Below are 27732 nucleotides of genomic sequence, written 5' to 3' on the forward strand. Positions count from 1 at the left end.
TACACGTCAGAGCGCTTCGAGAAAAGGTAGGTAGTGCCTTCGCTTTGCTCGTCTTGGCGAGGGCACTACCGTGCCCCCAGATGAATATTAAAGAATGTATGTAGGTTAATCTGGTTTAATTTGATGCTTTGCTTTTTTTCCTAGTAAGTATTCCTTGCGTTAGGTTAGCCTACTGTGTTTATATATCATTATTTTTGGGCGTTACAGCAAAAACCAATATTATACAGCAAAGGTCATAGACCATAAAAACACGCTACTCACCTTCAACAAATAAATATGTTTCTGATTTTTATGTAAATTGAGAAAAAGGAGAAAATAATATTCTGTCAAATCATGTCAAATTTTACTGTCATGAATTAGCGTCATAATGTCCTAAAATTCTAAATTTGCTATGTAATTATTAGTTTTTTCAATACATTTTGAAATTCCTTTGTATTTTTCCGAAATTATAAACACGGTGTGTTTTTAACACATTACAGGCCATGTGAGTTATTTACCTATCATCGCATTTTATTGACAGTATGTGTCTTCCTAAGGCAAATATAACTGCTATCCTTGGTACAGTCAGCATCAAATACTTTGTAGCAGTCAGAGTGGCCAAATAGTTCGGTACACCATACTAAATATATGGTGTACCGAACTATTTGGCTACTTTGGTTGCTACTAAGTATTTGACGCTGACTGTACAATGCCTCAAGGGCCTATTTTAGATATAAGCTAGTTATAGTAATCATCTGTACAGTTTATATCCATTATGTATATTGTTATTGTAAATAAAGATTTTTTTACTGCTAGTTACGTAGTTGATTTCTTATGACTGATATGTACTTAGTTTAAGCGGCAAGACCATGAATAGGTTGATACACAACACAACATAAAGTTGATAAATCTGAGAAATAGATATACGGCCGCTAAGATCAAATCGTTACTTCATAACAAGCCGTTTTACCACGCACACATACTCAACTTACCGGGTTTGGGCCAATCACCGCGGAGAGCGGTGCACCGTTCAATTTTCGAGTTGTGATTGTGTGCGCTTCATTTTATTCACGTGTAGTTTTGTTTTTTAACTTGATCTTCGTGCCGCCCAACGGTCACATCTGAAAATATCGATACGTAAAAAAGTGCCAAAAATATGTATACACGACTTGATTGCCCATATATTTAGGCAGTGTATACATATTTTTGGCACATTTTTCGTATCGATAATTTCAGACGTGACTGTGCCCTCTGTTTCGATGTAGTTTCAACTTTCATACAAACAAACAAACAAAATTATATGAGATAAAAGAAGCATTTCTTTTATCTCATATAATTTTAGACCAAATGAAATTCATTCCAATTAAAAATACAACTAGATTCATACTTCCCTAGCTCTAATTTTGTATTGTGGTATATGTATTGGCGACTCCTCACATCCTCAGTTAATGATTTCGTTTTGTAGGCTTGAAGAAAGCGAAACTCAGGGCTGTTACCGACCCGATTTGTTTAATTACGTCTCAAAGTGGCTTAAATTAATGGTAATTATGACTTTAATTAAAGTAATTTACTTACTATCCGACTCTTCGAGCAACACCGGCTTCCGACACGTCGGAAGGGAGGAGCCTAGGCGATATCTTACCGTACAAATCTTTCTGCCATTTTTTGCGTGGGGAAACCAAAGAGCATATAATCACTACGTTTTAGGGGAAACGTGCACACAGTCACACTTCTCACTCACTACATACAAAATCCAATCTATAATGACGACACAAATACATAGAAAATGACACACATCAAAGACAAATCTTGCACACCTCGATCTCTTTTTGTGTACGGACGAGTCACAACATGCACCGCCATAGGCACAGTTGTGCCAGTACTTTGGCAGAGGGGAAATAGTATGAATGCCGTCTCCCTTCCCTGTGTTGCTCGAAGATCCGACTATTAGTCTTGCCGTAGTCGTAGTATCTACGGTCGGCTGAACTTAACTAGGTTGCCGAACGTTTGACAATCCAGCCCGCGTAGCCCCCGTGCCAATCATTAACGCTCCGTAGCGAACGAAACGCAACTGTCACTGTCGCACTAATAGGGAAGAGTGAGAGAGAGAGAGACGAATACGCTACGCTACGGTTCGTTAACGATTGGCACGTTGGCTACGCGGGCTGGATTGTCAAACGTTCGGCAACCTAGTTAAGTTCAGCCGTCAAATATAATAATTTGCTCTTACCTATACTCGTCTCCTCGACTCCATGCTCGCGGCATCACCGCATTTGACCGCACGTGTGATGTGTTATTTTTTTAATACTCGTCAATGGCAAACTAGCATACGGCCCAAGCAAGCAAGCAAGCGGCAAGCAGTCACCGTAGCCTATGTACCTACAATCATGATCAAATTTGTATGGACAATATGATTGATTTCATTCATAAAAGTCAAATGCGCGTTGCCGACCCTAACACTCTGCACCCTCGTTGAGCTCTGGCAACCTTACTCACCGGCAGAAACACAACATTATGAGTATAAGTAGTAATAAAAAAAAATTATGACATTTCTACAAATGTGGTACACAGATCTAACATCACTAATATAAATGACCGGCCCCACGCTCTTTATTATTTATGTAAATGATGACGCAAATTTGGTTTTTAGTAAGTGGGTCGCTGTAAGCGAAACATGGCCAAATGGGTACTGCTTCCTAGCATACAAACTCCGCAAACCACGGCACATCTACTTGCGTGCCCCGCATGCCCGCATCACTGCTCGGAGCTCTGAAAGGACGCGATAGCCAGGGCTCGTATGAAAAAGGAACCTCGACACGAAAATAAGAAGAACGTTTTACTTACCGATGCTAATACTTAGCGTATGGAAAATACAATGTGGATTGTACCATTCATTGTCGAGGCACGCTGTCCTTTCGCACATCAGGATATTTTCTGCTATCTTACTGCTAAGAGCGTCAGGGAATTAACATACTCCTTTCTTCTCCTCGCATCAGAAAGACGAAGACCGGTTATACACTAAAATAACCCATTTTACTTACAGAACAGCGTAATACCAGAGGTCTAATATGGAAACTGACCGATTGATGCAGGCTGTGCTGCAGAGCTTCCTTGATGCTGATTTACGGGTACGTGAATAAGAGGCCTTTACATCTGTGTGAGATGTTGCAGCATCCTGGTAACGACACTTGCGTTCGTGGCTATATAGCCCTATGCGAGAGAGGATCCCACGTCCACACACGCGGCAGGTGTATGCTTCGCCAGGTGGACGGGGGGTTAGAGGCCTGCTCGTGGCGCCTGATGCGTTTTTCTTTCAAAGAGGTAGACCAAGCATCGTCGTGTTTGGATTGACCATCATGAATAACAAACACGACGCCACATAGGTACCCCGACCCATGTGACGGGTACGTGATATCTTAAACTATAATATAACCTCTTTAACCTTAAACTAATAACACGTAACCTTTGCCTTGTAAACTCGCCATTAAAATATATCGGAGCTGCTGTGAAAGAATATCTAAATACGCACTCTAACGCCTTGACAATAGAGGCGTGTTCAGATATTTGTGAGCACCTTGGCCGCTCCGATATATCTGGTGGCAACTCTACTATTATAGGGACCGTGCGCGTTGGAGGGTCTGCCATCTTGTGGCCTGAATCGGAACCACAAACATGCACATGTACACGTCACGTGTTTTCTTGTGCATAGTAGGTTCTGCCATCTTAGGGGCTACATCGGAACAAAAAACATCACATTTACGCCTCGCGCCAAAAATCTGACGGCTCCTGTGCTGCCTCCTACAGTTCATGCACGCTCCCTATACTTACTTATTGGCCGCATGGCAAGGAAGCGTAGGGATGTAGGTTTACGCGGTGGCCGGACAGCTTTACGTCAGAGACTGAAGCCATTTTACAAGCTATACACGGAGAGAGCAGCTTGAGACCGCTGGTGAAAAGTGTCCACAGTCGTTACGTCCATCAGTCATGAGGATACGATAATGAAGAAGGAAGTAGATGATGCTATGAGTAGTCTACCTGCGATGTCGTTTGCGTAGAGGTTATAACTTTCAACCCCACTTTCACCCATTTAGGGGTAGAATTAAAAATAAAACTTCGGGTAGAATGCGTTCAATCATTTAGATCCTAGTGATCTACATAATAGTGATCTTATACATTCCAAGTGAAATCACCTAGTCTCAAAATCAGACAAGTGCCTGGGTAGGGCAGGGCGGCAGACATAGGCACAGAGCCGAGGCCGTAGACACTAGAAACTTTAGTTTTCTCTACCATAAAGATGATTTGAATTTCAGGTAGAACTAGTGCCAAAGTCAGAAAAGTTTCAAGGTAGGACGGCGGACACCGGGACAGGGCCGAGCTACGATGCCAGCACTCAGGTCGCCGCACGGAACGCCAACAACTACAAGGTACCCAAACCATAACATAGGGTGTCTCAATACGAATGCGCGATTTAAATCTTGTTTATTGGAACGAAGTTCCTTATCGGTGGGGTTGTCACAATTATTCGGAACTGATACGGGATAATCCGGTTGTAACGGCGTTACTTGGGTTGCAAATACGTATTCACATAATAGCTTTAACTCTCAGTCATAGGTGAGGAAACAAGGTGGTCAGTTAAACAGAGATGATTGTGGCCATTCATATAGGTATCCTGTGTATTCTGCGGCGGGACAAAAATCTTACAAAATTCAGATGTCAACTGGCCACCAAGATCATGTGATTTCACGCCGTGCGATTTCTTTCTTTTGGGTCTAGTGAAATCTCGGGTTTATGCGAATAAACAACAATTCCTGAGCTCAAAGCCGAGATCCAACCCGTTGTCATAGCACCGTGTGTTATTTGTTTTCACAGCACCCTGAGCCAGCCCGTATGAAAGGCCATTCGGGTCACATGGGCCAGCGCGACAGCACCACACAGGCCATCGACGGACAGTATGCCACCATCTACAGGGTAATTATATATATCTACAGATGTAATGCATAATCCTTTGCCATAGTATTTTCTCGGAAACGTTCGTATTTGTCATGCTACTTCAGTCAACGTGAGTACTTTTTGTTCTGAGACTGACTGAAATAGCATAGCACGTTCGTGCATTTCCGTGAAAATACGATGGTACAAGATTATGTACTACATCTATGCTTTACTCTAGCCTTTCTTATTATACTTAGCTGACTTTAATGTGTATGGCAATGATCGTGACCGAATATTTAGTCGTCTTTATGCATATTTTTCGTGGACTACTACTACGACTACGTATTAAAGTATCTACAGATTACCACACCGGACCGCAACCTTGGTGCGGTGCGGCGCACGTATAGATAGTGTAAGATAGTCGCCGTAGGACGGCGGCGACGCAGCTATAAGTTACATTGGGAAAGAGATATACCGACGGCACCAATGTCACTGTCCGGTACGGTAGTCTGTTACGTACGGCTATTAGTCTCCAACCCAAGAAACAGTTTGTAGCAACTCGATTCTTTAATTGCTTCTATTTTAGTTCCATGATTTGACCCCCACAACACACGGCAAGTTAAATACAAGCTTGCAATGATGCTAAGCTGCCTGAAGGAGCTAGGCCCGTACACAGTAGACCCTGTAGTTTCCTTTAAGGGTGATGATGATGATTAGTGTAAAGCGCTGGTGGCCTAGCGGTAAGAGCGTGCGACTTGCAATCCGGAGGTCGCGGGTTCAAACCCTTGCTCGTACCAATGAGTTTTTAGGAACTTATGTACGAAATATCATTTGATATTTACCTGTCGCTTTTCGGTGAAGGAAAACATCGTGAGGAAACCGGACTAATCCCAACAAGGCCTAGTTTACCTTCTGGGTTGGAAGGACAGATGGCAGTCGCATTCGTAAAAACTAGTGCCTACGCAACTCTGGGAATTAGTTGTCAAGCGGACCCCAGGCTCTCATGAGCCGTGGCAAAAATGCCGGGTCGACGCGAGGAAGAAGAGGATGATGATTAGTGACAATAATTCCAGGTACAGCACTGCAAGATGACCCCGACATCGCCTCCACCGATGACCTCAGAGTTCCCGCCGCAGCGCCCTGATGTCGCCTACGGTTTGTATCACTTACCGCCGTTCGTGTTTAGAAACAACTGGTTTTCAGATCATGATGTAATACACTGATATAGATGTCGTATATTAATGAAAAAGTGACCAGCGCTCCAGTGGCCGCTTTTAATTTTGGTGGCTAAGCTGAAGACACCGAGTCGAATGGTGGTTCGGGCCTTCTTCTTAATTCATATCCACGATCAACTTAAAACTTTAAGTTAAAACAGAGAACTATACTGTACAGGATTTAATTATATATAGGACATTCTTACTCAAATTGACTATGCCCCACAATAAGCTCAAGAAGGCTTGTGATGTGGGTAATCTGACAACGATATATATATATACAAATTCTTAAATACATAAGAAACACCCATGACTTAGGAACAAATATCTGTACTCATCACACAAATAAATGCCCTTACCCAGGACTATCGGCTTCATAGGCTGGGTCACTACCCACTAGGCCAGACCGGTCGTCAAATTTATTTTGAATCCTCTGTAACTAAGCTTTGTGTTCTCAGGGTGTGACAACTTCCAAGTCGGTGGCAGGGGCAGCGGGGAGACAGGCAGCGTGCCGATCAAGACCACTAGCTACCGAGGGGGAATGAACTGGCCGAACAGAGGTACGTCAAGCAGCCTTCTTGTATTTATCAGCTCCAGTTTATCGTCACAAAACGGAAACGTGAAAAAATTAGACATGTTTATGTAAGAGAAACCTAAATTAATTAATAATTTTAATGTAAACCAAGGCATTGATCACTTCTACTTAGAGCGTCTTCGAAAGACGTATTTTATCGATATTTTCTCTTTTACCGGTTCTCATACAACGCACATTCTCATGAAGAGTTGCTTGATCATAAATTGCTGGGCTTGAGGAATGAAGACTATAAAATATGCTAAGGATGGTCCCAGCTTCTCTCGTTTATCGTGACTCCAAGGTCTCTCAGAAGGTTTAGGTATTCTGACGTCTTGAGTTGCCTTGATTTGTGTTTTGTGGAAAGGCAGTTTGAGTCTTCATAGTAGAAAAACTCACTATCTCCGGCGAGTCCCGCCCGAGACAGTGACTGTTTCCCCTTTTCCTTTATTTCTAAGTATTGTGATATCGTTTGTAGAAGTGATACAAAATTAGTCTTCACATGTAGCATGTAGTTCAGCATCGTTCGTCCACAGTCCTTTCATCTCCTGTCTCTTACTCTCTCTCTCTCTCTCTCTCTCTGTCTCTGTCTTGTCTCTTGCCTGTTAGCATCAGCTTCTTGATATTGTTATATGGTTGTCATGCTGTGTATAGTTTAGTAATGAAGGATGGTCAACTTGCTTGTACCAGAAGGCAAATAACCTAAGTTTTTAAGATGGTTTGATGGCCGTTCGAATACTTCTTCTTCCTAGCTTCACTTTGACACGGCTAACTTGGGGATTCTGAAGTCGCTGCTCCGCAATCCATTCCCAAGAATAGGCACAGGTTCTCATATTAACGAAAGCAGCTGCCATCTGATAGGCCGGTGTCTACGCGATGTTTTCTTAGGGATTGGTTATGCGAGGATATTTGGGATATTTGGTAGATACTTTTTAAGAATCCTAGTGGTACGAGTCGGCATTCGAACCCGCGACCTTCGGGCCGAATACCCGTTTGAATTCATGACCTCTTTTATCCATTGCAAATAAATACTGACAGGAGTGAATGCTCCACTTAACGAAACATGCTGGGTTTCCCCTCCTTTGATGACGCCGATTATACTGCCATTGAGCACCAACGGCCCCCCAGAGTCCCCTTGAAGAGTAATTTGCTTTTTGTTCGAGCACTTCGCTGCAACACATACCACTGGTCCAATATTTTCAATGTTATAACAAGGCACTACAATACCCTCACCCATTTGTAGAGGCTTCCCGGCAAGCTCAACTGTTTTATTCAAAGAAAACTGTTCAGTTAAAGTACCTCCCGTTTTTCCAAAACCTGCGAATTTCACAGGCAGACCGAATAAAGTCTTATAGTCTAACGCTAATAGTTTCGCATGCTTCTTTGGGATTTTTTCAACTAAAACCAATCCTAAGTCATTCATTGGTCCCATCTCTAATCCTTCCTGAGTCATCGTCGGAAAACTAGACGTCGGTGGCGCGAATGTTTTTATTATATTCGAATTTAAAGATGTCTCCGTTGGTGGTAAAGTAAAATCTCCATATCTTATAGCCAGTTCGAGTTCCGTGACCAAGCAGTGCGCGGCTGTGAGCACCCAGTTCTCGGCAATCAGGCTTCCAGTACACATTCTAAAAGTAAACTGTGGAATTATTTTTAGGTAAAATAGCACGATAAAAGGGAATTCGTTTTCTGGGACGTGTTTCCCTTTATAGATACGCAGATGGTCTGCACCTAATGTAACACTTATAAACACTAACACTATAGCTAGTTTCATCATTTTGCTGGAAGAATTTATGGTTATGCTTCTTGAAAATTTTTATGTGCGAATTTATAACATTTTTCCAATAAATGAATTCCAGTTTTTTACATATTTAACCGGTTTGAGTCCAGGCAACAATATTATTATTATCTTTGAATGCAGTTTTTCTTATGAATATCTCCGAAGAAAAGGCCTCTTGGTTTCTGATTTATTTTCGACCGCCAATATACTTTATTGCACTATAATGTTGAACAAAATAGCGATAAGCACTGAACACGTGAAATAACAATAACAGGAGTTACTTTTCTCAATTTATTATTTTACGTACACTTATGTATGGTAGCGAAAGTTGGGTATGGCAGAAGAAACATCAGAGTCAAGTGAATGCAGTGGAAATGAGAGCGTTGAGAAGTGTGTGTGGTGTAAAATTACAAGATAGAATTAGGAACAGTGTGATAAGGGAAAAGTGTGGACTGAACGAAGATGTAGTGACAAAAATTGAGAAAGGTATGTTGAGATGGTTTGGACACGTGGAAAGAATGAGTGAAAGAAGGTTAACAAAGAGAGTGTATAAGGGAGAAGTAGAAGAGGGAGCTGGAAGGGGTAGACCTCGGCGGACTTTCTCTGATCAAATCGGGGAAATCCTGAAGAAAGGCCAGGTCAAGAGCACCCTAAACCGACGAGCGTGTATGAGGAATGTCATGAAAGTGAAGGAAGCGAAAGAGGTATGTCAGGATCGTAGCAAGTGGAAATCCGTGGTCTCTGCCTACCCCTTCGGGAAATAGGCGTGATTATATGTATGTATGTATGTATTATTTTACGAGTATGTAATTTCATTACAAAAGAGAATAAGGATAATCGAGGAAACTTTAAGAATATGCAAGTTTGCATGATCCCCCTCTCCTTCTGGATCCGCCCTTGTTCCTGGAATATATATGCAGATGTTACGTCGGAACTTTCTAAAATTGAGAAATTTTCACATCTAAAATTTCGCAAGCTTCTCATATGGGAAATGAAATTTTCCTGAATCTTGAAAATTTACGTGAACTTTTCGTACATCTTTGGAAATTTTACGCAACTTGCATGCACTTCTTAGGCTTATTTGTTATTTATGTATTTTGAAAGGCGAAATTAAAGGATCTTGATTATAAAATTTAAATAACTAATTAAACGAACGAATTTTTGACGACCGGTTTGGCCTAGTAGGTAGTGACCCTGCCTACGAAGCTGATGGTCCCGGGTTCAAATCCTGGTAAGGGCATTTATTCGTGTGATGAGCATGGATATTTGTTCCTGAGTCATGGGTGTTTTCTTTGTATTTAAGTATTTATAAATATTTATATATTATATATATCGTTGTCTAAGTACCCTCAACACAAGCCTTATTGAGCTTACTGTGGGACTTAGTCAATTTGTGTAATAATGTCCTATAATATTTATTTATTTTTTATTTATTTATTTTAAATATTTAAGAGTAGATATGAGTTGAATTTTATTGCTAATGTCGACTCCATAGCTCGGTGTTAGTCTTACTTACCATGCGATAAAAATTTCGATGCCTACGACATCTGTAAATATAAATATATCAGCATCCTGAAATTGTTTTTTTTTTGTATTATGATATAAGTGGCAAACTAGCAGACGAGTCGCCTGTTTGTAAGCGAGTACCGTCGCCCATGGACAACACCATTTTTAGGGTTCCGTACTCAAACGGTAAAACGGGACCCTATTACAAAGACTCAGCTGTTCGTCCGTCTGTCACCAGGCTGTATCTCATGAACCGTGATAGTTAGACAGTTGCAATTTTCACAGATGATGTATTTCTGTTGCCGCTATAACAACAAATACTAAAAAGTACGGAACCCTCGGTGGGCGAGTCCGGTTTTTATAGTCAATTAATGTATGTGTGTTTTAGGCGACGTGTACACTCCTCGCATGTCCCGCTGCTCCGACTCCGACACGTTCGAGAGGTCGCTCCGAAAGTATCCGTCCGTCTCTCCCGAACGCTCGGCCGAAGTGTTTGAGCGGTTGGTTACTTACGCCATGCCGAGGGCCTGTAAGTATGTTGTAGTTTATTTAAGGGGTCACTCCGAAAGTACCCGTCCGTCTCTTCTAAACGCTCGGGTGAAGTGTTGAAGCCCCTGTCCGCGTAGCAAAACCTGCTCCCTAGCGTAGCGTAGTCATCTCTCTCTCTATCACTCTTCCATTTTTTTATACTACGTTTGTGGCAATCAAGCATACGGCCCGCCTGATGGTAAGCAGTGTCCGTATAGCCTATGTACGCCTGCAACTCCAGAGGAGTTACATGCGCGTTGCCGTCAGGGTCGGCAACCCGCCCCCCTTCGTTGAGCTCTGGCAACCTTCCATACTAGTGCGACAGTAAGTCAGTGACAGTTGCGTTTCGTTCGCTACGGAGCTTTAACGATTCGATTGGCATGTTGGCTACGGCAAAGGGTAAAACGGGACCCTATAACTAAGACTCCGCTGTCCGTCTGTCTGTCACCAGGCTGTATCTCATGAACCGTGATAGTTAGACAATTGAAATTTTCACAGATGTATTTCTGATGCCGCTATAACAACAAATACTAAAAAACGGAATAAATTAAATATTGAGCCCCACACAACAAACGTGATTTTTATGCCGTTTTGTATATAATGGTACGGAACCCGTGGTGTGCGAGTCCGACTCGCACGCGGCTGGTTTTATTATCATTATCAGGGGGCCTAGTCAAAATGACAATCGTGCATCGACAAGGCACGTGACTATTTCCATACACTTTTTACAAGCTTTTATTTAACTTGCAATGTACTTAGTACTTATGTAACTGTTTGTTTATACGGGCTAATTTTACAAGTTAAATTTGACCCACTTCCTGGTTTCCGAAGAAGCTGAAAATTTGCATACATATGCAAGTCGGGAGACAATGCTATATTATGGTACCATCAAGCTGATCTGATGATGGAGACAGGAGGTAGCCATAGGAACTCTGTGATAAAATAACACAACTTAATTGTGTTTGGGGTTTTTAGAATTATCTCGATGAGTATTAGTTGTCTATGGAAAGAAAAGTACAGTCTGCAATAAAAGCTAGTACCAAAAATGAGGTTTTTGCCAAAAACTTATTGAGTTTCAAATGGCTTTATCTATCAACGATTATGATTGGCTAGGCCTCCAGTTATCCCATTTTTAGCCCGTTCCCCCCGCCACTCCCCGCAGCGAGAGCCCGTCCGCCCCAAGACCTATGAAGAGACCTACAAATACAGACCTAGGGCTCCCGAGGAAGACCCTACTAGAGACAGGAGGAATGATTTCAACCATTTGAGGTAATCTTTAAATGTTACCTGCCTGCAAAGAGAATTTGCAATAGAGGTGGATTGTCAAAGAAAATTTTATAGAGACAGTAAATTTACTGCCATCTCTCAACTAGTCTCGACACATGATTAAAACTTTTGGAACGCCATTTGACTTTGATCCTTATTCTTTCACTGATATGTGTTAAATTTGTTAAATATAAAAAAGTGGCGCCATCTAATATATCAAATGCCAAAGGTATGGCGCCAAAACTTTTAGTCGATGCCCGGTAAGACATAGTACAAAGAGTGGGGAAGTAGGTTATCTTCATACAACGCACCGCGCGCGCGCGGCTTGTATGTGTGCGCCATAGTATCTATGCGCACACATGCGTCGCCGCACGCACACTCAAACAAAATCTCAACCCGTTCCCGTTTCTCAGTGCGGCAGTCGGAGCTTTTGTTTGAGTGTGCGTGCAACACATGCATATACAAGCCGCGCTCGGTGCGTTTGTATGAAGATAACCTACTTCCCCACTCTTTGTACTACGGGTAAGAATGGCGCTCTTTGGTATAATAATCACACATCAACGAAGATATTCGAGTAATTTTGGATTGTTGAGAGTTTTTGGACTACAGTTTCGTGGTTTTACGTTTACTGAAATTTGTCTTGCAGAGAAGCCAGCAAGCAAGCGTACGCGAAGCACAGCGACATCAGGCAGATTCGGGAGATGACCCGAAGACTCCGTAAGAGTCTGAAAAGTATATCTTCCTATGTAAGTCTACGGTAGTTGGGGCATTCCAGAAGTGTCGGGTACAGGTCGAATCACACGAGCTGGCACGAATGTAAGGAATGACTTGAATGAACGAATGAAAATCATTGACATATATCTAAGGACGGGCTTTTAGGGGAATATAAGAATGGGGCCAGTACAGCGGTGTCACGCACACGAATTCGAGCCGATCGTGCAGTCGCCACAACGCGATTGGTTAACGAGTTCGCATCACGCGCGCGATGGGTCGCAACTAGTTGCGTTAGACTGCCTGATTGGCTCGAATTCGTGAGTACTACCATTGACCTTGCACCATTCTTAGTGCCCGTTCTTAGGCCTATCCTTAGATATAACTCAATTATGAAAATATCTATGTGTGTATCGCAATCGCATTCATCACTAAAATGGTTGCTCTGACTGTATATTACAGCTGTCACTCATGCAGTGAAAGTTTCGTTCATTCCATTCGTGCCAGCTTTCGTGAATCAACCTGTACGTGACGCTATTTTTCTTATCAGTTCTATGATAAAAGCTAACAAAAAAAAAAACTAAAAAAAAAAAAGCTAAAAAGCTGATATTTTGCATGATAATGTTTGTTACTTTATCTTTTAATTCAATGGTACATAGGTATTACAGACTTCTTCAGTTTATTAAGGTAGCTACCACACGCCACACGGCCAACAGATCGCCGATAAGGTAGACTTTTGTGGAATGCCCCTGCTCTATTCCCAAAAAGTTTGTTTATAACCAAAACTTTCGTGTCGCAGACGCACACCCATACGCTATCAACGTACCTGGACGGCATCGACCATGAATGCGACACACCGATTCTGGAGACCTCGGAGACCGAACATGAAGACTCGCAGCCTGCCCAGGAGTTTGTGAGTTGAACGGAAACTCTAAGGGCGTCGCCAGGATGGGGGGAGGGCACAGGGGGCAGCTGCCCCCCGGAGAATATAATTTGTAACTATATGTATTGCCCCCCCCCCCCCCCCCCAGCCTATCGCCTATACTCTGTATCTTTAGGTATTTAAATAAAAGTAAACAAACGATTTGTAAATTTTCGGGTAGTTATAACATTTATTGGTTAACCAACCAAATACAAAACCGCCTGGATCTGTCACTAAACGACCTGACTTTAAACCTACATTATTTGATCATGTAATATTTTCATCTACCCTCAACTGGCTTAAGGAGCCATGTGAGGGTAGATTTTGTTAACCTTTTTTTAAATACCTAAAGATACAGAGTTATAGGTGAGCTAGGGACGCCTTTGGGAGACTCCTTTTTATACCAGAAACTCGAAGGGCCAAAGGTATGGAGGCTGTATGGGGGGCATTCCGTACACCACGACGACAAAAAATCTCCTATAGTTGCAGATCTTCTGAAAATTCGCGTTTGTATTACTCGCGTTCTATTTGCAAGTACGAGTATATTGGGAACCAATAACGGATTTTTTATTTATTTTTTAGTATGTAAGTGCATACCCACTTTATAAATGGGATCTATTTATAAGGTCGTTGCGCTTCTCAATTCCTCTATGTGTACTGTAAGTATTCAGGAAAAAAGACCTTATGTAGGTAGTGTTTTCAGGGATTCATTTCGGTTTTCAAAAATCTAGCACATGGCGGAATTTGCAAGTGCCATGCACTTTTGCAGCTCGCTGTGCCAACACTGTGGATTAATTGATGTCCAGCCGTTGTTTCTTAGTCAGGATTAATTGATGTTTCTTTTTATTGATTACTTCTGAAAAACTCATCAGGAGTTCGGATGCAATCCACGAACTTTGGCTTTACTTTACTGTGGCTCTTTGGACCTGGACACCCAAACTATTAACACTTAGAGGTTTTAGAGGATAGGTATAGATATCTTTCTATTCTAAAATAAAACTGATGATTATTATTGTAGTTATCTCTTATCTTAGAAAGTTTGCGCTAGGCTTCTCTTTTTTTATATAAGAGTCTTGCTAGGTGTTGTGATACCTACAATTTTGTTTTAACTCATCCTTAATGTATGGCGTTCATGTTTCAGAGCTACCCAGTGAATACCACAGTACAAGGTAAATATGAATTACATCGTAATACATATAAGCGCACCTAAATGTACGCCACTCATGGCACTCATACAAACAAAGAATTTAATTTCAGTACCATTTAGTACCTTGTCATATTGACGATCAATATGAAAGTCGCTAGGGACCACACTCAGTCACACCCCAGTACTAGCTTCTCCCCTGGACCGCATCCAACGAAGAGCGACTCGAATTGTCGACTGATGCCAGCGTATTTTGAATCGGCTTGACTCCTTGGCGCTGCGTAGAGGTGTTGCCTCGCTCTGCATTTTCTATCGCATATATAACAAGAGTGCTCCGAGGAATTGTTCGGATTAGTCCCTGCCGCTTCTTTTCGCCATCGCCCTACGCGACAACATTTCCATCCTTACCACTTAGATGGTTGGCAGTCCTCAACTGTGTCGTTCTCCAGAAACTTTCTGCCTCGCACAGCTAAACTGTGGAATGAACTGTTGTCTGCGGTATTTCCGGACCGATACGACCTTCAAGAGCGGCACCGCACTTATAACTCTTCTGGTGTTGCAGGTGTCCATGGGCGGCGGTAATCGCTTACCATCAGGTGGTCCGTCTGCTCGGTTGCCTCCTGTATCATAAAAAAATATTGTCTCTGTGACAAGATACGAAATGGTACTGAAATTATAGTATGACCGTACTTTACCTACTCGTATTAACCCATTCGAATGTTTTCAGCCGCCGTCCCCACCACCTCACTAGGGGTGGAAGCCAAACTAACCTCTACCAAACGAACAGTAAGCATTATTTTGTTTATTCTACTTTTAGCATATATCTCATTCTCTCTTTGGGGTCGTTCCCTCATATCTGAAGATCGTGGTCCTGATCGTAGAGAGACTAAGTTTAGTTCCAAAATAAATAAATGTCGTTATAACAATGTTGAACTTTATATTAACATAACATTTCAGGTCATTGACATAGACTAAGAATAGAAATGGACCTAAAATAGATCCTAGAGGTACTCCCAAACTCCACTAATGTTTTGGACGACGTTACTCAATTAATTATTAATATATTTTGATGAAAGCCTGTGCCCAGTATAGCAGGGAACATAGGATGAATTATTAATATATAACCTTTTGATTTCTCTCTTTGAATAAATACTGTGATCTACACAATCAAAAGCTTTAGAAAGGTCAAAGAACACTGCAACACTGCTCCTGCTAGAGTTGCCTTTATCCTCACTTTTTGCAGATAGCTGTCCCTCTCTCCCCTACACCCTCGTCAAGACTTACACCAGGACACAGCTCGCCTGTCGCAACCACTTCGCTAGGAGTAGACACCAAACCATTATCTATAAGCAGACGTACTGTAAGCACAATTCTATTGTTATTATATTACTACATCCTACATTAACTAAATAAGAATAAAAATTAATAATCATTAATTTTCAATTAAGTTAATTCAAATGTACTTATGTCAAAAACTACCACTGTTTCTACTTAACACCAATCATATGATAAGATATCAACTCAAGAAACTTGGTGGGATGCAACAAATCTTAAAAATATATGATAGGTAATATTACTTATAGTGACAGAACTATCGGGTCATGCATCAGGCTCGATTGTTTTCTGAGATTTTGTGTTCTCTAAGACGTGATGACTTAACTGTTAATTTACTTATTGGTTAGTCCATCACTGTAAACGAACGGCAAAGCTTAAAATTGGATTCTTATTTTTTAACCTTTTCGCCGCCACGTCAAAGAAGTAATAAAGTGTCATCAACGCTATGGCAAAAAATGCACGTAGACAACCCGTATAGCATATCAAGTCGTAGCGTGTGGGGCACGAAATGTATACCTATATTTTTCGCCGTAATTGACTTTATATCAAGTCAATGGCGGTGAAAAGATTAACCTCTTGTTAATCTTGCAATTTGCGACCCTACCTATTATACAGCTCCATTGCAGCTCACTCTCTGAGACTAGAACGTGTGCAAAAACGTTTTGTTCGTCATTTGGCATTCTACCTATGAATGCGTCTTAATAGTGGCTTGAAGAAGAACATCGTACAACCGGAAGCTGCAGTATTTTAAAATGGATTCTCTTCAGACTCGTAGAACAATTCTAGATACATTATTTCTGCACAAAATTCTCCACTACAAAATAGATTGCCCTCAATTACTCTTTCGATTTCGAGCACCACCAAGCGTTCCACGCAATCCTATAACACCTTTGTGCCCACCAGCTAGAAGTTCTGTACTGGGAAGGAACTCACCAATATGCAGATGTTGTCAAATTGCCAATGAATTAAGCGATGTCTTTGATATTCACTTCGACCCACCTAGTAAATTACGCACAAGCATTAAAAAGCTGGCTGCTCCTAAGTAAATTAAAGATTTTTAATATAGTTGTAATGAACATTGTAATCATTATACCATCGTAGTAATAAAATCTTACAATGGTTTCGTACATAATAACCGTACCGTAACTTTCAATGTATATGCATTTGTTTTTCTCTTCTCAACAGTTAAATTTTTGGCAGGGACCTCTTTTTATGTCAATCTTAGCACTCATTATATTATAATTATACTTAAGTGTATTTTTTTATACATACCCACTGTTGTTAGTTTTTAAGCATCAATCACAACTTTGTCGCACGTGGAGTTTGCCTTTAAGTAATTATTACACTACTCAATTAGGATATACATATGCATGTAATTTAAGCTTAGCATTGGTGTAAATAATTGTTGGTAAACCTTAATAAAAAAAATGCAATGACGTCTTTACCGTGTTATTCTTACACTGAAAACAAATGTATAGCTAATCTTTCTTTCCTATTTTTCTTACAGATAGCTGTCCCTCTCTCCCCCACGCCCTCGTCAAGATGTACAACTGGAACAGATAACTTCGCTAATCCCATTGACAACTCAATTCCGAAAGCTTCGCTAGGAGTTGAAACAAATTCATTGTCGATATGTAAACGTACAGTAAGTATATCCTGAAAAAATTATAGCACAAGTAACTCAAACATTATAAGTAATATTAAACAATTAAATATTTTCTCGGCACACTTAATCATTATATATTAAAACCTAACCTCACTTTTATTACAGATAGCGGTCCCTCTTTCCCCAACCTGTTCTAAACTAACCACACCAGTTCCCAATCTGCCCAGCCTTCTCATCACCAAGTCCGTCCAAACCTTTCACTTCCCAGGAAGGTCAGTGGAAACCGTCACCAGCAACACAGAACTTCCAAAATGTGACCCTGTTCAAATAATTGCTAAGAAAAGCAAAAGTCTTAACGACTTTAGACTGAATAGGGACTTTAAAAGTGAGATCTTAGCCTGGCTTGATGATACGAGTGATCCAACGATTAAAGAAATACAAGATGTTGTGTTGAGGAATTTAAAGTTTAGGTTAAACGAAGTACCTATAACTGGAGCTCAGAAGATTAAAGTGAAGATAGGTGATTGTCTAAAGTCTAAAAAAAGAGCTTCAATAGAGCTATCAAGTTTTAAACTTAATAAAAAGAAACCTACGAAGACTATTCAAAGCCACGGTGCAATGAAAGCCAAACACTCTGATCAGAACGAATTCAAAGATGCTATAAACGAATGGTCAAATAATGTATCTATAAAGAAACAGGACGATCAATCAAAACCAGTGGAAAAAGGCAAAGAATTAAATACCTTTGTTGACAGATTACATTATTTAGCATTTATAAAATCTAAACGCTGCGGCGAACAGACTATGAGAACAGAGATTTTGGGAATTCTTGACGAGGTACTAATTGGAGTCAATGCTTGTGACAAGGCAGCTTTCCTTAACAAACTTACAGACACTTTGATGTATAAATTGGACAATATTTTACTCGGTGAAACAAAAACTAAACCCAGCACAGGTAATGTTAATGACAAATCCAATGCAAATTTACATCAAAATCAAATTACTGATAAAGAAACTAAGAATTTTTTAGTCAAGGAAATGATAGATGATTTACAGACTCAAAAAGTTCTAAACTCAGATTCGATAAAGCAAACAATAGTAGATTTAGTAGATATTTTAAAAGATTCGGTAAATAATAACATTGGATTTGAAGAAATAGCAAATACACTTCATAATACCACTAAGCTCGCGACAGAAGAAGGTTTTCTTCATGCTCCTCAACAAACGGAGAAACTTAGAAAAAAGCTTACTAAAAGACAAGTGACGAATTTCAGTACACAGCCATTAACTGTTTTTATGGTTCAAAATTTGTCAAGAAATTATATTTCTAAAACATCAGGCACAAAAATGTCTCAACACAGTATTGGCTCGATCATGGACAGGGATATCGAGAAAAATTTAATTCGATATAAAAAAAAACTTGCTGAGCGAATAGACCAATGGCTTTCAGATTTATCAATATTAAAAGCAGAAGATACAGATTTAAGACAAGTAATAGTTCTTGACTTAGCCAGTGATATAGTTGAAAGACAAAAATATTTAGAGTTTAATAAAAATAAAACCTCAGACATAGATGAACTAGAACATTTAAAGTATCTAATATTTAAATGGATGAAAAGATACGCCGGTGAAGAGAATATGGAAACTGTACACCATGCTGTAGAGTTGATGGAAATGATCAGGAATATACCCGTACCAATGTTAAGCAAATCCCAAGATCTTTTGAAAAAATCTATCAGTCGTTTATGTTGTAATAAAGCTCACCCTGAACCTGGTACTTCTACTGACACCAGTAAAGATAGTGTCCATAATTCTAAATCGGATTCTGGTATACATAACCATAGAGAGTCATTGAGTTCAGCACCGTCATATATTGTGATAGATGGATGTGACAGTATATCTCTATCTAAAAAAAAGAAAAATTATTCAAGAAAACAAAAAGCAAAAGATCCAAAGTCACCTCCAGTTAATCGATCTAGTAAACCTAACCTAAGTCGCACAAATGTTAATGACAATTCAGATTTTTTAAATACAGCATAGAAAATCAGGAGAACTCTCAAGAAACATTAAAAAACGAATTGAAAATTAAAAGAACATGCTCCCATATTCTTAACAGTTTTAATGCTAATAAAATAGTTAATGAAAATCTTCTTCAGAATAGTGTGAGCCAATCTAATAGTATCAACAAAAAAGAATATTCTAGCCAAGATAGTTTCGTATCAAGTAAATCTCAGGATGACTTTCATGAATCCTATAGCGGTATTTGCTGCAAAGACTGTAATGATGAACCTGGTGCTTCAATTAACATTAGAAAAGATGGCGGAAATACGTCAAAAGTAAACTGTACTACACTAAAGAAACATCAAAATGATTATATACTTTCAAACTATATAGTACATAACATTACCAATAACACAAATGTTAGAAGTAATCGTATAATAATCAGAGAGGATATAACATCGAAACGAAATATTTCAAAAAGTAAGAAGAAGTTTAATAAAACACAAGATTCAAGCAGCGCTTCTAAAGTTTTTGTCTCTTGCGATAGTGTGAATGAAGTGCAAAATGATAATGATGGTGCTAAAAATATTAATCCTGAACCAGGACCGTCAGGGCTAGTGACTCCAGTACCTCCTCATGCAGGTGAGGCATCTAGTGCAGTTGCCCAGCTTATGGCTGAGTGGCGACCACATCCAGTATTCACTCCCCCACCACCTGGACGACCACTACTCGATCAGGTACACGAAGAATTTAAAGGATATCTCAAGAACTGGTGTGAACAAATACCGATACCTGCCAATACTTGCGAGGAGATTGAACTAGCAGGAAAATCTAGATTAGGCATTTTAAATGGCATTTGGAAAATGATAACGAAATTGAAAACGCAACCGGCGGTGTTTCAAAACAAATTTTACTATGAAGATGTATTGGGGAAAGAGATAGATGAATTATTAGATTGTTTACCGCAATCACAAGAGTTACAGGAAAAAAAGTACACCCTTAAATCGCAGCTTCTCGACAAGATATCAGATATGAATGATTTGATTAAAGAGATAGAAACGCCTGAGAATTACAAGGAAATGGTAGCTCAGAAAGCTGAACTTATGAAAGATCAGAAATTAAGGAAAACAGTCAGATTAGACCGCGAGGCTCCAACGAAAATATTTGAAGAAATGCTCAAGTACTGTACTTTAGACGATTTCTTAACGGAAAATAATTACAAGGAGACCAATAAAATTTTAGAAAAAGCATATAAAAACAAGTTATTGATAACGATTCAGGCGTACATGGATGAACTTAAGAAAGCTCATGGCAAAGAAATGGAAGAACTTTACAGTGTCTATAAAGAAAGCGATATCTTTGAAAAACTTAATAAAGTACCCTTGCCGACAGAAGACGATATAAAGGAAAATGCTGATGAAATTCTTCTAGCACTTGAAATTGAGCAGTGGATGAAGGATTTACCGATAGTTAAGAACGATGATAGAAATGAACAGCGTCAACGTTCAAGGTTAAGGGATTCATTGACGCAAAAAATACATGAAATGGGAAAAAGAGTCAATATTTCTGATTGTTGCGGAGATACCCAAGTAAGGCATGAGATTTCTTACTTTCTAGATATGGTTCCACTTGAAAAAGATCAAGATTTGAACATCAATCAGATGGTGGATGAGCTTACCAATAGATTGAAGAACAGGCAGGGATCTGGCGGTAGAAGAAAATCGGTAGCATTCCAAAATGGGAGTCGATTACTAAACAGAAGCGAGTATACTTTCGTATCTCCAGCATCAGATATTTACTCGCCTAAGGATAAATGGGCATTCCAAGGTAACGAAGATACTCAATATAAATACCTTTTCCAAAATCCCCCTTTATGCTCTACTAAAATTGAGCAGCCAAGTGAATGGGACTTGGGCGATGATCAAGATGCTCAATACAGAGCCTTATTCAAAGACGGCGTTCCGTGTTCTTCTATGATCGAGCCACAAGCTGGCTATGGACCAGGCTCACATTTACCACCAGATTTTCGTCATTCATATGATCAACCAGCAAATTTTGATTTCCCTCCGAGGCAATTCAATGAAAGTGCTCGAAGAGGTTCATTCGGTTATTCTCAGCGAGGTTCGGAAAAAAGATACCAACATCCTGATGTGATGGGATTCCCAATGACGCCTTGCCCGGGCTCGCATTCACCAGGGTTCTACGAAAGTGCAGCAGCAATGCCTAACGTTCCACCAGACAGCCAGTTCCAATCGTTACATGGAAGTTGTATGTCTGGAGCTGCTCATCAAGTTCCAAGAATGACGGGACGTTTCAATCAATCACAGGGTGTAGGATGGATGCCGCCAGAGGAAGCATCAGGTTTCGTATCGATGCGTGATGATGGTCCACACCAAATGTTGCCTCCACGGCAGCGTTTCCCAAATGAACCGCCTGCATTTTCACATCGATTTCAACTAGATCCAAATATATCACAAGCAGAAAGATCCGCAGCCCAAGGGTTTGTACCAATGACAAGCTACGGACACAGGCAGCCCCAAGGATTTATGTCGATGCCTAGCAACCAACCAGCTGAATTTCAGGCTTCTGATTTCCATTCATTTCCTCCAAATGAATTCATGCAACCACAACCTGCGGCATTCATTCCCAACGAGTCTCGTTTTTCAAGAAGATATCCAAAAGAAGGATCAAATGATCCTAGTATGCGACAAGACTTACTGCAAGATAGTGTTGAAAGTAATCGCGGTATGATGCCGCAACCGCTTGAAGTATCTGTTCAAGTTCACGAAGCTCCTCGTCCACATCAGCAACTACAAGTTGATGGAGCAGTTCCATTTGTGTCCATGGTAAGCCAACAACGACCGAATGAGCCTTTGGGAGCTCGGAACATATCTGTTCGGCAACCGACCCAAAACCAACCTTCTATAAGAGTAACACCGGCTCGAGATCGTACTGATCTGGATGAAATTCAGGAGGCACAAAGCAGGAGCGCCCACTTATCTCATATACAAGCACAAATGCCAGTACCAAGTCGCCAGTCTTCACGTCACGCTCCAACCAATAGAATGACTGAAGCGGCCAGCAGAGAAACCTCATCTCCGCAGAGAGCTAGATTATTAGCTTCGAACGCGCCTTCCTCGGAAATAAGTAACCAACCAGCCTTCTATTCAACTCCAAATCAACGAAGCGCTCCACCACCTCATAACATCAGAGAACGTCGACAGTTAGAGAAGGAAAGAGGTCCAGCTAGGCGACTTGACATGGATGCAGAAGAGGTGGACGAAGGCGAGGAAAGGTGCCACTGCCGGCAAAGATTTAAAGAATGGAAGGGACATAATTGCCAGACTTGTGATGATTGTGTACAGGGGAGATTCTATCCTTATCCTTACCCGTATCCGTATATGTATCCACCGTTTGGAAGACCACCGTTCCAAGGTCCACCACATTGTAGAAGATAAATAGATATAATTTGGCAAGCCATTTGCGACAGTAGAAAAAGGTGGCAAATAAAAAAAATGTATGCCCAAAAAAGGTTTTTTTTTCAGAAAATTTGAGTTTGCAGGTGCCGTTTTTTATTGTTGTACTTCAAAGTTGGTTTGCCGGAGTATAATCATGAAACGCATCCAATTTTGGAATAAATATTAAATAACCAAGCGCCTTCTTTTACATTGTAAACTGAGGGTCTACCGCGAAAATCTAAAATCGACATTTCCTCTTCTGTTTCTCTATTGCTCGAATAAGCAAGAGTGATAAAGCGGCAGATAACGATATTTCGATTATTGAGGTAGGAACTCTGACCTCGCAACGATTCAAACCAAGATAACTAATATCCCACCAAACTGTTTTGTATATAGACCACTATATAACTGTTATATAGACCACGACAAAACGTATACCTATCGCTCGAACAAATTTTATCTAGGCATCACATTAAACAGCCAAAACTTGGCATAATATGCTAATTTTCAGATTTATCATTAGAAAAAAAATACTGACCGTTTATATTGCCTTTTTAAGTGTTAACCCTTATTTAACTACATGTATTCAAAATCTAATTTATTTGCTTATTTTTGGAATGTGTTTTATGTTTCTGTTACAATATAATTCAATAAAAAATAAAAATAAAAAATAGTAAGTGTTTTTGTTGAAATACGGATAGCGTGGAGTCCCCTTTCGTTTTAACATAGCTTTATTTGCCGTGCAGTGCAGTGGTAACACTTTTGCTCAATTAGGTTCGCTAGGCGTTCATACTTCAAATTAATTGTGTTATGTTAAGGTATAGTAGATATAATATATTTACTGTCGTAGAGATAAATAAATAATAAATATTAAATAAATAAATATTATAGGACATTATTACACAAATTGACTAAGTCCCACAGTAAGCTCAATAAGGCTTGTGTTGTAGGTACCTAGACAACGATATATATAATATATAATTATAAATACTTAAATACATAGAAAACACCCATGACTCAGAAACAAATATCCGTGTTCATCACACAAATATATGCTCTTACCAGGATTTGAACCCGGGACCATCAGCTTCATAGGCAGGGTCACTATTACCCACTAGGCCAGACCGGTCGTCAAAGAGAGGCTAAATAACTTTGCTGACTGTATATTTGCGGACAAGAAATGACATTCTTTTTTACTGGGGCCAAGAATCAACGCATCGTTCTTGGTGCAAAAATTGGATTAATGCCATGATCATGCCATACTAGGCTTGCAAAGTTTACATCAATGAAGTGGTGTACATCACTTTGTTAACAGACTTCATATGTATAAAAATATCTAAGGATAGTAACCAGTTTTCACTGCCTTCGAGTGTTGTTTAGCCGCCCACGACCGGAAAAGTAGGTAAGTGTTATTAATAAATATATGATGATACATTATTGACTGTTACCGATTATATAGTTGAGATAATATAGCACGGGTCAGGAGGTGACAGCGGACGCTTGTAACGGTTTCTTTTGGGGGCAATATGGCCGACTTTTTAAGTGGGTAGACTACGTCTAAGCTCCATTGCACTTGGCAATGCAAGCTTGAGCGCCACTAGAAGGATGATTACTGTACTTTTTTGTAAGCCTGTAATGTGTACAATAAAGTGATTAATACTTTTTACTACTACTATACTCTGTATTTTTAGGTATTTAAATAAAAGTAAACAATCAATCTGTACATTTTCGGGTAGTTATGGCATTTATTGGTTAACCAACCAAATACAAAACCGCCTGGATCTGTCACTGAACAAGCTGAACCGACATTATTTAGTCCATAGAAATAGGATAGTATAGAACGACTGTCAAACTTCAAAAAGTACGACCAAAACTGAAATGCAAGTGTGTGCGTAAATTGTCTATGTGCGAACAAAAATAGCGATGTACAACGGGAGGGAGCTCATTCCACAGCCGGAGCGTCCGCGGGAGGAAGTTCCTCTTAAACCGCACAGTGTGCGACCATTTAGGTTCTAAGGTGTGACGATGAACACCCTGCCGACGGCGAGCGGTGCGGTGATAGAAAGCGGCCGTTGGCATCATGTCAAACAATTCCTCAGAGCACAGCCCATTGTACAAGCGGTAGAACACACACAAAGGCAAAGTCTTACCTTAGACTTAAAGGTTCAATTCTGGTTTTGAGTTTGGGATCGTCCACGATTGAGTGAACTTGAGTTTTGTAAACGTTAGTAACTACCGATCGTATAATATATCGTTAAATCGTGAGCAATCAACTACCTCGCCTTGGGACGATAACTATGTTATTATAAATAGAAGGTGCAATGCAACATTGCCTTGAAAATTACTACATAGGAAGGAATACTTTATCTACTTATGTATCAAATTTACAAAGTACTTACATTATTATGACTTATTATTTGACGACCGGTTTAGCCTAGTGGGTAGTGACCCTGCCTACGAAGCTGATGGTCCCGGGTTCAAATCCTGGTAAGGGCATTTATTCGTGTGATGAGCATGGATATTTATTCCTGAGTCATGGGTGTTTTCTATGTATTTAAGTATTTATAAATATTTATATATTATATATATCGTTGTCTCGTGTAAGTACCCTCAACACAAGCCTTATTGAGCTTACTGTGGGACTTAGTCAATTTGTGTAATAATGTCCAATAATATTTATTTATTTATTGTTTTTTTTTTTTTATTTATACCGTGGGCTAATTCAACCCGATAGATTTTAACGATAAAGAGCAAAAAAAAAAAAATATATATAGGGTTTTCTGCACACGATTTCTTAATTTATTTATACCTACACTTTGGTGAAAAATAAACATTAAGTATCTCTAATATCGATTTCAGGAAACTGTATAACATTTTAAAAGCTGTCGGGTTTCATTGGCCCACGGTGTGTAGTATATTACCTACATACGTAGCGACCAATCGCGCGCGTGATGCGAACTCATCAACCAATCGCGTTGCGGCGTTAGACTGCATGATTGGCTCGAATTCGTGTGCGTGACACCGCTGTACTGGCCCCATTCTTATTGCCCGTAAGGCCCGTCCTTAGATATATGTCAATGAAACAACCATAAATATTTAACCGGATTTATTATAGCCGTGTAGCTTCTTCTGTATTACTTCCTCGGCAACAATATAAGTCTTTACTCCCTGTATGCCTGCGTGAAATAGCACGCATATTTACTAACGTACCACTTTTGGTCACATAGTGAGATGAAAAAAACATTACACAGGTATGCTTTAATCATAAAATTTTCACTTAAAAAATACAAAATAACATGTTATGAATTAGATCTGGTTCAGTTATGGATCTGATCTGTCAGTGTCACAAGTGAGTTAGTTTTACGGAATCCTTAAACATTGGTGTAATTTACTTCAAACGCACGGTCTTCAATAAAATGCTACGATTGCTACGATTACAATATTAAAACCCCTTAAGAAATCTACAGCAAATACTTTGCATCACCCATGTAGCAACTATCGCCAAGCAGACATTTTTTATCCACAACACAAATGTACACAAAAAACCACAGATAACTTTTTTTTTCATAAAACCGTTATGGCGTTTTGATTCGAATAAAACAAGTTTAATAATGACATTAACTAATCTATTTGTGGATCTTATTGGTTTGGTATAAGGTTGGTTTTTGATTCGTTTTGTATTTAATGGTTGGAATGGTTACTTTGTTGCGGTATTGCATTCCAATGTTCGATGTTGATATAAGTTTTAGGATTGTGGTTATCTTTGATGGTAGTCGTGCGGTTTATGTATTATGGAGTCATTAGATCTATTTCTTTAGCTGGACACTGCCTGCTATATCACTGCTAAGAAGGACAGGGAAACAAAATATACCGTTAAAATGTACCGTCTCTCTTAGCAAAAAGTGTCCTAAAATAGGTTAGATGTACCTAACGGTGTAAATCCTTTTATGTTGGTATGAAAACGAATGACCTGATGGGAAACAGTCATCGTAGAAGCAACCATTGTTAAGCTTCAGTAGGTACAGAAAACGGATTATAAATAAACGTCGTACCGCTTTTTTAAATCACATTACGGCTGCCAAGTTAATTATCAATATTGAGGCCTTTCTCTAGGGACGTCTATATCAAAATGATTTCTTAAAATTAGCAATAATATGTTGAGTTCCCTAAATTACTTTTCATTTTTAAACACGCAAAAATGTAAATGTAAAAACAAGATATCCGCGATCCCGGACACGCACTTCCATCTCGCTCACGCTTACACTCAGTGAAAAAGAACACGAACTTACTGCACCTTACAGGTAAGTTGAGGAATGATGGTTTAGATAAAGGTAGGTTTTGATTATAAAAGAGAATATCCTTTTTAATATTTTTTGTTCCTTCGAGCCGGATATAAAATCTCATCAATCTTAACTATTAAGCATAGTTGCGTTTGAGCGATTAGCCCTTTTTTGTACTTACTCAATAGCAAAGCAGCAAATCATCATCATCTGCTTAATTCGGTGTCGTAATTAGGTACACAATAACTTAAAAATAGCAAAAGTGGCTTAGAACAATTTAGTTTCATTCCAGTTCCTCCAGTCGGACACCTCTTAGGACTCTCGCACCCCACAAAAGCTGCAATTATCAGAAATTAGGCATAACAATTTTATGGTTAGGTACAGAATATTAACTATGATACCTACCATACAAAAAACTATAGAGATTCCGGTTCTTATTTCTGATAATTTTAGATCAAGGGAGTGCCTTATGCGATAATGTAAATATCAATGTTAGCAATCC

General features: G+C 39.7%; 2 protein-coding genes across 3 annotated transcripts; both read left to right on the forward strand.

Moving 5' to 3' along the window:
• The first annotated feature begins 82 nt into the window (after positions 1-82).
• On the forward strand, positions 83-19531 carry LOC133532301 (uncharacterized). 2 transcript variants are annotated; one of them, XM_061870909.1, is made up of 16 exons: positions 346-484; positions 1445-1520; positions 3023-3107; positions 4290-4403; positions 4849-4947; positions 5982-6063; positions 6581-6682; positions 10368-10508; positions 11644-11776; positions 12420-12519; positions 13284-13397; positions 14548-14575; positions 15278-15336; positions 15794-15910; positions 17393-17530; positions 17657-19531. In XM_061870909.1, the coding sequence occupies exons 3-16, from the start codon at positions 3048-3050 to the stop codon at positions 19529-19531; spliced, it is 3162 nt and encodes a 1053-aa protein (XP_061726893.1). In that variant the 5' UTR covers positions 346-484; positions 1445-1520; positions 3023-3047. The 2 variants fall into 2 exon arrangements, with proteins under 2 accessions (XP_061726894.1, XP_061726893.1); XM_061870910.1 differs by lacking the exon at positions 17657-19531 and having other exon boundaries at positions 83-484; positions 17393-17618.
• Positions 19532-20163: 632 nt separating this feature from the next.
• LOC133532302 (uncharacterized) lies at positions 20164-26045 on the forward strand. The gene has a single exon (XM_061870911.1). It carries the CDS (start codon positions 20164-20166, stop codon positions 22948-22950), a length of 2787 nt encoding a protein of 928 aa, XP_061726895.1. The 3' UTR covers positions 22951-26045.
• The last annotated feature ends 1687 nt before the right edge of the window (positions 26046-27732 follow it).

This window comes from Cydia pomonella, chromosome 26 (genome assembly GCF_033807575.1).
Source record: "Cydia pomonella isolate Wapato2018A chromosome 26, ilCydPomo1, whole genome shotgun sequence".
Lineage (NCBI taxonomy): Eukaryota > Metazoa > Arthropoda > Insecta > Lepidoptera > Tortricidae > Cydia > Cydia pomonella.

Coding starts and splice junctions, on each gene's coding strand:
- LOC133532301 (XM_061870909.1), top strand. CDS start 3,048: ATGGAAACTGACCGATTGATGCAGGCTGTGCTGCAGAGCTTCCTTGAT. Junction 4,948..5,981: donor AGTATGCCACCATCTACAGG/GTAATTATATAT, acceptor CAATAATTCCAG/GTACAGCACTGCAAGATGAC. Junction 15,911..17,392: donor TATCTATAAGCAGACGTACT/GTAAGCACAATT, acceptor TTTTTCTTACAG/ATAGCTGTCCCTCTCTCCCC.
- LOC133532302 (XM_061870911.1), top strand. CDS start 20,164: ATGGCTGAGTGGCGACCACATCCAGTATTCACTCCCCCACCACCTGGA.